Here is an 11,576-nt window from a genome sequence, read left to right as displayed (position 1 = left end):
AATAATTTAATATCATTTTTCCTTTCTATATAACTTTTATATTATGTTCCTTGGTCCTACGGAAGCCTTCTTGGGCAAGTCCGAGATACCTACAGTTGGCCGCTTTTTTAAAAGGCCGGCTACGTACATCTGTGATTCCTCAGGTGTTGCGTGAGAATATGGTCGTTTGCCCTCTTTCATAAAAAATGAATTAAATGACTCATACCCATTAATCCTCCCACTGAAAACTGCCAATTCCAAACAGTGTGAGCATTAAAAATAATATTACAGTGTAATAAGCATACAGTATAATAAAAAATAAAAAAGCCTTTTATTCCCATACTAAATTACATAATTAAGTTAAACTAAATTTAAAAATTAAAACAAACTTATAATGATTGTTAGTAAACTTAACTTACTTAAGCCTAATATTATAAGTACTTAAATAGAGAATAGTTTTATGTTAGTATTTTTTTTTCTATTTCTTAATAATGTTTAATTTGTAGTATGCCCCTCTTTGGTTGAAGGCCTCCTCCATTTTTTTCCACACTATACGGTCTTTGCCCAATATTAGCCACTCTTTTCCAGCGTATTCAATCACATCTTCAGCCCACCTCTTACACGGTCTTCCAAGTTTTCTAATACCAACATACAATATGATAATGCCTAATTATGACTACATAAGTTACCTACTTATTATTAGGCATTTTTTTATAACACTAGATATAAAGAGGCCTTGTGTAAATATATAAAATAGAAAACCCTTTTTAATTGAGTAGATAGTAACAGTAGATAGTTACTGCCACCAACTGTTACTACCTACCTATGGTACATACCTATTGTTTGTTGCATCACTTTACATATTATATTGTAATTGAAATGATTTGTAAAACGATGAAAATGTAAATCATGATTTTAAAGAGTGGCAATGAGTTTCTTGCTACTACTTCTCATTAGCTCAATCCTTTACGAGGTAGCAGCAGATTCAAAAAGAAAAATTTTTTTTGACATTCATTAGTGTCATTTCCGTGACGTGCATGAATAAAGTGATTGATTTGATTTATTTCGTTGAACCTTCGTCCCGGCGTGACGAGCTCAGAGCGATGTTATCGCCCTACACTACGTATTAGGTGGCCCATTATGTCTTAGGTCATATTTCTACATAAATATATTTGAGAGCATGTCCAAAATCCAACGGGAATTATAATATCGTCCTAGGTCTTCTGCAACATCAAACACCCTAGCGACCATCAAGTATCGAGCTGTTGTCAAGGTAGATACATAATGTATGACTAGGATGGTACGGAACCGTTTGCGACTAAAATTCGCACTTGATCTTATTAGACGAAGCACCAGTGGGAGGCTCCTTTGCACAGGATGCCGGCTTTATGGGTACCACAACGGCGCCTTTTCTGCCGTGAAGCAGTAATGTGTAAGCATTATTGTGTTTCGGTCTGAAGGGCGCCGTAGCTAGTGAAATTACTGTGCAAATGAGATTTAACATTGATGTCTCAAGATGACGAGCGCAATTGTATGTCGCTCAGAATTTTTGGGTTTTGCAAGAATCTTGAGTGGCACTGCATTGTAATGGACAGGGCGTATCAATTACCATCAGCTTAACGTCCTGCTTGTCTCGTCCCTTAATGTCATAAAAAAAGCAAGCGTAGGCATCACCTGGTGGAAAGTGGAAACCAGTCAGCCAAGGATAGGTATCTGCAATACCAAAGTTCAAGAGATTTTGCGAGACATTACAAAAAAGAAAAAAAACTGAAAAATAAATAAATAATAACTAAATAAACAAAAGTAGATACGTAGCCTCAAACTAATTGCTTAGTGGCGCAAGAAAAATAAAAATTTTAAAAATAGACTTACTCAAATAACTATCCGGTAAAATAATAAACTTTTTTTTAATGATGTGGTTTGTTGATATATTATGTAAAGCGTTCATTTATGAACTTATTATTCGTGAATTTTTAAGAATACAGCTGAATAGCATACTCAATTAAATTGTGAAAACAAATAGAAATAGATAACATACCACTTTTTTTATTTACTGGAATGCTAGATGAATAGCTATGTAGATGGCGTTTAATTCGTAATTAAGAAATTATCATATTGCCCAATATCGGGCATTTACTTGAATGGTCGACATTGGGTAGGTAATAAATAAAATTCCAGCTTCTTCCATTTGACCGCATACAACGAAGAGCGGCTCGAATCATCGACGATCAAGTCATCTCCAATCGGCTTGATTCTCTAGCATTGCGTAGAGGTGTGGGTTATCTCTGCATCTTCTACCGCATTTATCACGGGGAGTGCTCAGAGGAGCTGTTCGGGTTGATTCCAGCGGCCGAATTCCACCACCGGACATTACGTGCAAAGTACCATCCGCATCACGTAGACGTCTGGCATTCCACAACCGCGCGTTTTGTACAAAATTTTTTGCCTCGCACAGCCAATTTGTGGAATCAATTACCGGCAGCGGTCTTCCCGAACAGATACAACTTAGGGACCTTCAAGAAAAAAGCATACTCCCTACATACACTACATACCTTAAAGGCCGGCAACGCATTTCTTGACACACCTGTTGTTGCGAATGTCCATGGGCGGTTGCCTCGCCTCTCCCCATCCCGTGAGCCTCTTGCCCGTTTGCCCCCTCTCATACAAAAAAAAATCGTAATGAGACGATCATAATATTATGATTGTCTCATATATTATAATATGATTTTCTTGATAAAATGTATCCCATTGCCTTTATTTTTTGAAGAACGTACTTTTTATGACGAAGAACAATAATTACATTGTACTTATTATTGGTTCATAATCTAAACCAATATTACAAATACATATTTGTTTTTTTTATGTTTACAAAGTATAAATTCAAAAGTACGCAACCGATTACCTACCTAGTTTAAATATTCTTTTCAGTAAAAAATAAAGTAACTAAGCGAGTTGATAATGGAACCCTATAGGTGGGTTTACCAGTGGGAGGCTCCTTTGCACAGAATGCCGGCTAGATTATAGGTACCAAAACAATTTCTGCCGTGAAGCAGTAAAGTTTCGGTCTGAAGGGCGCCGTAGCTAGTGAAATAACTGGGCAAATGAGACTTAACATCTTGTCTCAAAGTGACGAGCTCAGTTGTAGTACCACTCAGAATTTTTGGGTTTTTCAAGAATCCTGAGCAGCACTGCCATGTAATGGGCAGGGCGTATCAATTACCATCAGCTGAACGTCCTGCTCGTCTCGTCGTTTATTTTGATAAAAAGGTAATGCTGTAAAAGTGTAGGTACATTACAAGTATTTTTTTGAAAACTGGGCATATTATGAAATCGAAGTTCGCTTCGCTTATCAAAATAATGTTATGTATCATAATTATGTTCGTAAAATTATGCCTGTCACCGTCTCTGCCACCAGAGAGGTTTCTGATTCTATCGCCGCGGTCACGGGACAAGCCAAGGAAACATTCCCTGACCCTGACTTCCCATCATGGAATGTGCGCTTAAATAACCTACTCCAACACCTCCATACACATATCATTAGCTTTTTAATTATCTTTAGCCATATCATAGATAATATTCTATAACTCCACTTTTAGGTAGGTAGGTAGGTACCTAATTGGTATCTTCTTAAAGATACGAAGAGATGAATAAAAATATTGAGAATTATTAGAAATTTCCGTCTTCTCTACAGGTACTAGGTAGAAGAGTTTGCCCGTTTGGAAGAGGCAGGCGCTGCACTGTTTCTAAACTCCAAGATTGACCTGGAAAAGCTGCCACAACATTTTATTGTGAATGCGTAGAATTTGCTAAAGTACCTAGCTAAATATAACTAACTTATTTTATTTACACAGTATATATTTTATCCATATTTTTTTAAATATTCATTGGATTTTTATATCAATACAATTACTTCAGATATTAGCACATTTTTTTTTTCTTCTTTTGGCAATAGCGTTTACTTTTTGCCAATATATTAGCACATTAATAATTAAATTTAATACACGTCAGTTATATTTATTACCTTCTTTCTCATGAAGGTATTAATATTTCCATCTCTTTCGTATGTTCTGTGAATGTCTGATTGGTCTATCTATTCAAACTGAGGACTGAACATTCTCGATCAATGAACCCACACATGCAGCAATTAATTATGTGAAACTGAGTATATTAAGATTTATTTCATATATTACTGTGGTTAATAGATATAAGAAATTGCTTATGCACTAAGAAATGATATTTATTTGAAGATCAATAATATTATTTTTTGTACAAATCCGTATTCACGGATTAAATTTAAATCCTGCCGCCATGAGTGAATGATTATGAGCGGTGTGTCCAAATATTATTTGTCAATTCCGACCAATGAGCGCTTTCCATCTGTCTGCGTAGTACAACGTCACATAATGAAAATAATGGATTCTCCTTCTCGCTTACACTTTTAGAACATCATATAAACTTTCTCTTTTATTCATGTCGTAATCAAGATAAGCAACTTCTTCTTACTCAGTCGCACCTTAGGCTTTTACGTTAGGGTGAAAGGAATAGCGAAACTACAATGACCGAATAAAATTGAATAATAGATCGTCGCGTCTGTGACTTTTACGATTATTCGTGGCTAGTTCTTGCGAGTGTGAGGTTTGCTGCAATAAAAAATGAAGTTGCTAGTTTTAAGTTTTGTTGGCTTATTAGCAATATATTCTGTAAATTGTGATGTATATTTTGATGAAAAGTTCCCTGATGGTAAGCCCCTCACATTTTATTTTATGAAACTTTACCTACTTCGCCGGCTTTTTACCTTACGAGTCGCCACGCTGCACCGGTATTTTTTTATATTTCAGATTCATGGGAATCCAATTGGGTATACAGTGAGCACCCTGGAAAAGAATTTGGTAAATTCAAATTAACTGCTGGAAAGTTCTACAATGAGCCAGAAGAAGACAAAGGTACGTACGTGGACCTTTCAAATTACTGTCGGCACTTCTACGTAATATATTGAAGGTTTTGGTTAATCCCAATTTCAGATTCCTATTATATCACTCATGTCACTAAGATTGATATGACAATTTTATACCATCCATCTGGACATATTTATAAATTATTTTTTTACATCAGGTCTGCAAACATCTGAAGATGCAAGATTCTATGCACTGTCAACTAAATTCAAGCCATTCTCCAACGAAGGCAAGGACTTGGTGATTCAATTCACTGTGAAACATGAACAAGATATTGACTGTGGTGGAGGTTATGTCAAGGTATTCGACTGCAAGTTGGACCAGAAGGATATGCATGGAGAGTCACCGTATGAGATCATGTTTGGTCCTGACATTTGCGGCCCTGGTACTAAAAAGGTAAGCAGTTTTAGAAGTATTCTCTGTCTGCCACAGAACAGAAACGCTTAAGTTTGATGTGTGAAGTGATCAAATTTCAGCTAATTTTAATGTTATAATGTTAGTTTAGTTTGAAAATAAATTAATGTTAATCAAGTTAACAATTAATTATATTTTTTAAAAGTTAAGTCAACATTTGGAGATATTCTGAGGTCATTAAAATTAAGTCAGAACATAACAAATTGAAAATGAGAAGGATACCAACATTATGATATGAAATTGAGGTTTTCCCATAATTGTATTTTGTTTATTTTTTTTTATAATTATTTGGGAAACTTCTAGCTATGTTACAATGATAAGTTATGAAGTTATTGATGGCTACTTAAAAGTTTCCATATATATATAAAACTATTATTAGGATGTAATACTACCTTTTAAAACTAACTTAACTACAGTTATTTAATCTGGAAGAACTTATTCGATAACATTATCTTTCATTAACTTTTAGTTTGGTGCTAGATGTAGAAAATATATCTAGGTCTACTTCATTTAACAATTCATTGTAACTTCTGAAAGATCTAGTAATGTAGCTATTTGTATGATAGTTACACCTCACCATGGAAGTATGAAAAGGCTAGTATTCTGGAATAAAAAGGCATGGACCAGTAGCATTTTAAATATTCTTGTTTTTTTATGTTTGGTTTTAAGAGCTGACAGCATCACACAGTTGTTTCTATGATGTATAATAAACCTTATTCCGAGATGCATCATTCATACACACATACATCATACATTTCTAATATTAGGAATAAATTAGATAATATTTTATAATTATTCTTCGTTGTACATATAAATACAAATTAAGGATATGTATTTAAGCAACTGTAAGGCAAAGGGTTAAGTTTGGTTTATCTTAGTTTTGTTTTTAAAGCATTTTAACATTTAACACCAACCCTTTTTAAGATAGAGATGAATAAGGCTTTATCCATTCTGATAAACCCTATTTGTGGATTTACAATCTGAATATTGTACATTAACAATAATTATAATATTGCATGTTACTTTGGCATTGAGCATACTATCTGTTAGATTTTATCATAATAACATGTATTTATAACAATAAATGTTTTCATTTACTGCACACTATTGAACTGAATGTTCAATAGTGTGAGTGATGTTACAATATTGTGGTGAATAAAGTATGTAAATTGTAATACAGTATTTAATTTTTTTTTATTAGATCAGGGGTGTGCATGTCATATAGGCAATTAGGCAGTGCCTACCTTGTTATGAACCTAAATAAATATTGTGTTATAGTTAATTTAGTTTAACTTGGTTCCGTTATTTTATAACAAAACTTCTATTAACCACACTCATAAATTTTCCTAAATACCTACAGTACACAATCTCCAGGCTCAACTACAACTAGTTAGATCTACAGTGCCTACCTTGGTAGAAAACCAATGCACATCCCTGTATTTGATGTACCAACAATAACTCAACTTAAGACTAACAATTTATTTGCACTTTCATACTGGTTCTAGGTTGGTTATTCTAATTAGGTACATTCAAAATTTTATATAAGAAAATCTTAAGTAACTTGTATATTAATTCTAATATGAAATTATACAAGTTATATAAGTGTGAAAATACAAAAATCAAAGTAAGAATTAGTAAATACTTAACTAGTTAAACAATTTAACACAAACTATTATCTACCATAGATGTAATTTTTCTTAAACTTTTCTGTGTGATCTAAATGTGTAGTGAAAGATGTCAATGCCATGATCTTTGAAATCATTAATTGTATGTACTCTATTAATAGGACCATATTGTTTCACTTTAGTAAATATATAAGTCTTGGTAAACATCTTGGAATGGAAAAATTAAGTAAGATATTAAGTTATTCTAAGGATCCATGTATAAAGGAGAATGGGACTTTTGGGCCTGATTGTTAACAAGTTGAAATATACTTTAAAAAAAAGGGTATATTTTTCTGATGTAAAATACAAAAACTAGCTCATTTTGCAATCTACAAACCGAAAAAACATTAAAATAAAGAAAATCGATTAAAATGATGTAATTGAATGAATATTTAATCGATTAAAATAACATTAAGATCCAGTTGTTTTATTTCAATAATATTAGTAAGGTTCATAGTTAATGTTCGAATTATTATTATGAATAAAATATATTATTTTCTCAGGAAAAAAACAGAACTGATCAATTATTTTATTATCAATAAATCGATTTACATAAAAAATCAATACTAGTGAAATCCTTGTTCTACAACGCTATTCATTTCATTTCTTCGTCATTGTCACTTCGTTTCTTGTTGTATTCGTTGAGTTACCGACTTGTTAACTAATAACTACCTACCCAATTGAATTTCAAGGAAAGTAATAATTGTCTCTAGCAGTCTGTTTTACAGTTCATGTATGAGTTAATGAGTATATATTATTCTTATCTCCTTTAGACATACATTTGAACAATTTTATCAGTTAATTAGGTATGCATCTACAATTTGAGTTGGAAATGCTGGAAGCACCTATTAGTATTATAATTTACCAGTTCTGAGATACTAAAGTTATATTATGTAAAGTTAAATAGAATTCAAGAAAAAGTTGGAAAGCAGCAAAAATCAAGCTATACTTATGTGATATATAAATGTAGTATCTTATCTTTATGGTTATAGAGTACTGGATCGACAATATAATATCTAGTAATGTTATATAGCTAGATTATAATACAGTAAAACTTTATGCATTAAATATAATTGAATGTCTGTAATGTTTTAGTCAAAGAAAAAGTTAAGAAATGATATGTAACTAACTTTTCATTAAATTATTTATAATATTTTTGTTATTTTTAGGTTCATGTAATCTTCAGCTACAAAGGCAAGAACCATCTGATCAAGAAAGACATCCGCTGCAAGGATGATGTGTACACCCACTTGTACACCCTGGTTGTGAAGCCAGACAACACCTATGAGGTCCTCATTGACAATGAGAAGGTGGAATCTGGCAATCTTGAGGATGACTGGGATTTCCTCCCACCAAAGAAGATCAAGGTTTGTCATTGTTTTACTAATTATTGTTATAAGACTTGTTTGAGAAACTACAGTAAGGTTTTTCTGCCTTGGAATAAAACTAGACATACAGTATTTTACTCTTGGTACTGCTTGTGTGAAAATCTAGTTTTTATAGTATTTTTATGAAGATTTCTAAACACTTAACATATATAACAATAACAATATTTTATTACTTAGGAATTAACATGAAATGTCTTATGGATAAAGATTATCAAAAATTTAAAGATGTTTTATGTAATGTAATTTCCATTCAAACAGGACCCATCAGCTAAGAAACCAGAAGACTGGGATGACAGGCCCACAATCCCAGACCCAGAAGACAAAAAGCCAGAGGATTGGGAAAAGCCCGAGCACATCCCGGACCCAGATGCCACCAAACCTGAAGATTGGGATGATGAGATGGATGGCGAATGGGAACCACCAATGATTGATAACCCTGAGTACAAGGGTGTATGGGCTCCAAAACAGGTATGACACAATTTAAATACGTTTGAATATTTTTTTAATCTACCTCTGTGTATTATGGCAACAGTCCTTATCATGATGTCTCTCCTGCACATTATTTTTTATGATTGGAGATGACAAACTAGCATATGGGTCACCTGATGTTAAGTGATCATCACCACCAACATTCTCTTGCAACACCAGATGAATCACAGGAATGCTGCCAGCCAATTAGAAAAGCGTACACACTTTTTTTGAAGGTACCCATGGAAACACCGTACAATTGCTGTCACTTTCCAAGTCCTAGGTTAATTCTTAAACTTTCAACACACACCATTCCAAAAGAATACAGTTAAGATCAGATTTTAGTTTTGGACTGTCAATCTTAACAGTGGGAATTGACCACTGAGAATTTAGCTCCAGTATTGTCAACAGATCCTTGCTATAATTCTGTTTTAATGTTAATGTAAAAGTAAATAATAAAAGCCAATGTCATATGTTGTTTCACAAAATTGATTTCCTGCTTAAATCAAGCGTGAATGTTTTATTCAACATTGACCGCTACTGTGAGTCATGTGAATGCTAATTGTTTACTTTGTGTCTGCGAGTGGTTCAGTTACCTCTACTACCGTTTTCTGGTCAATTTGATGTATGCTAATTATACATATGTAATTTAGTAAATATATTTAGAATTTAATTTAGGGCTTGTGTTACATTTTCCCTTTTTGCTAACTTATATTACTAATTTTTAATTATTAATCTGTTGAAAGATATTGAATATAACATTGATTAATGTATATCTTGATTGTTTTTGAATCCAGTGTTTTACTTTATTTTTAAAATGCCCCATTAGATTAAAACGATGCTAAAGTACAAATTTATTTTAACAGATTGACAACCCGGACTACAAAGGTGCTTGGGTTCACCCGGAAATTGATAATCCAGAATACACAGCAGATGCAAACCTTTACAAGCGTGATGAAATATGCTCTGTGGGTCTTGACCTGTGGCAGGTTAAGTCAGGCACCATTTTCGACAATTTCTTCATCACCGACGATGTGGAGGCTGCCAAGCAAAGAGGAGAGGAGATCAAGAAGAGAACAGAGGGAGAGAAGAAGATGAAGAGTGAACAGGATGAAGCAGAGAGGGAGAAAGATAAGGACAAGACAGATGATGATGAAGATGATGAGGATCTGGATGATGACGCGGGTGAAGCGGCGCCTGTGGTGAGTTTAACGTTATAACCACTTCTCTGATGAGATTAACTGAATTTATCTAAATATATTACCAAAAATACTGTGCTCAGGCGTCTCAAAATGAAAGTTATAAATGTATACATACATCACAGTGCAATTACACTGTGATGTTTAACAAACTTAACAAATTGAGTTAAATTAGCCATTCACTTAATTTAATTTATCACTGATTGGTCATCTGGCATTTGCACACTCTCACTAAGCATCAGATATACAATCTAAGGCTGTAAAATATTTGCCTTCTTCATGGTGGTGTCATAAATAAATTAAAAAGGATAAAAAACCACAGTACCAAAGTGTAGAAAAATTTGTATATTTTGTTAAAACTAGAAAGATTGTATTTGGGGTTGATTCACATCCTGAATATCTGAGCGATCGGACAGTTTATAGATTATGATAATCTTAAAGCAATAAAAATGATATTACAATATTGTACAATTTATATGGCGCATAAAGGAATCCTAGGAGAGTGTCTAGCGCCGTTTCTTCTCTCTCACAGCGCCATTTGTTTCCGAAGCGGTGGTAGTGTTTGAACTGACTTCAAAAAGAATACTGAAGAAATCAATTTTGAGAGGATAAATTTATACATTTAATAAGAATAACCAAAGTATTCAATTTTATCCATTAAATCAATTTGTTTTTTGATTCTTAATTTCTATTATTATTTATTTTTAACAATGCTGCCTTTTATTTTATTAATTATGTGTATTGTCCACAGGAGGAGCACGACGAGTTGTAAGCGTAATAGTGTAGAGACATTGGTTACCGCAGGGTATACGCGCACTGATGTATGTGTTACGTGGCATTACAGTGTTATAAGTTTGTGTGCAATTTCCTTTTTTTTTTATCACAAGGTGCAGTTTGACAGCGCTCATTTTAAGTCTATTTAAAATAACATCTAAGTATTTATGCGCAAAGTGTACTGATTATTATTTATGTATATTATGTAATGTTTTTATTTTTACAACTTGGTGCACATGAGTGTTTTAACTTCATTATTTTTATATCTCTGTCTGTCTACACTCTCTACATGTGTACTAGGGTAATCATTTATCTGTGGCACCGTGTGCCAATGTGTGAACGAAGGTGTCGCTAGTCGGCTGTGCATATGTAGCCTAATTTTGGTCAATGTAAGTGTGAGGATTTGTTTTGTTATGAGTCTGATTAAATTAATATATAATAAAGCTGAGTTTTATTTTTGTGGACGTATATGCTTATTGTGTTTTATTATCAGTGTCGACCAGGTAGCCCTTAACATAAATCATAAGAACCGGAAGTCTATGGCGGCAATACTAATTGTACTACAGGCTGTCGTAATATTTTATGTGATAATCCCCGCTGACAGGCAGACTGACGGATGTAGTTAGTTATAGGCAAAGAGTATAATATTATAGGGAAAAGAGAGCCCTCTCTGCGCATTATGAGCTGTCTATTTGGAAACTAGCGCCATCTGGAGATTGGCCCCATTAATAACTATAT

General features: G+C 33.4%; 1 protein-coding gene across 1 annotated transcript; it reads left to right on the top strand.

Annotated features, from left to right (window-relative positions):
• Positions 1 to 4,552: 4,552 nt before the first annotated feature.
• On the top strand, positions 4,553 to 11,281 carry LOC126977038 (calreticulin). The gene is made up of 7 exons (XM_050825698.1): positions 4,553 to 4,719; positions 4,818 to 4,922; positions 5,092 to 5,327; positions 8,179 to 8,376; positions 8,656 to 8,865; positions 9,732 to 10,067; positions 10,816 to 11,281. Exons 1-7 carry the CDS (start codon positions 4,632 to 4,634, stop codon positions 10,834 to 10,836), a joined length of 1,194 nt encoding a protein of 397 aa, XP_050681655.1. The 5' UTR covers positions 4,553 to 4,631; the 3' UTR covers positions 10,837 to 11,281.
• The last annotated feature ends 295 nt before the right edge of the window (positions 11,282 to 11,576 follow it).

This window comes from Leptidea sinapis, chromosome 43, assembly GCF_905404315.1.
Source record: "Leptidea sinapis chromosome 43, ilLepSina1.1, whole genome shotgun sequence".
NCBI lineage: Eukaryota > Metazoa > Arthropoda > Insecta > Lepidoptera > Pieridae > Leptidea > Leptidea sinapis.
This window is presented reverse-complemented; position numbering and strand designations above follow the sequence as displayed.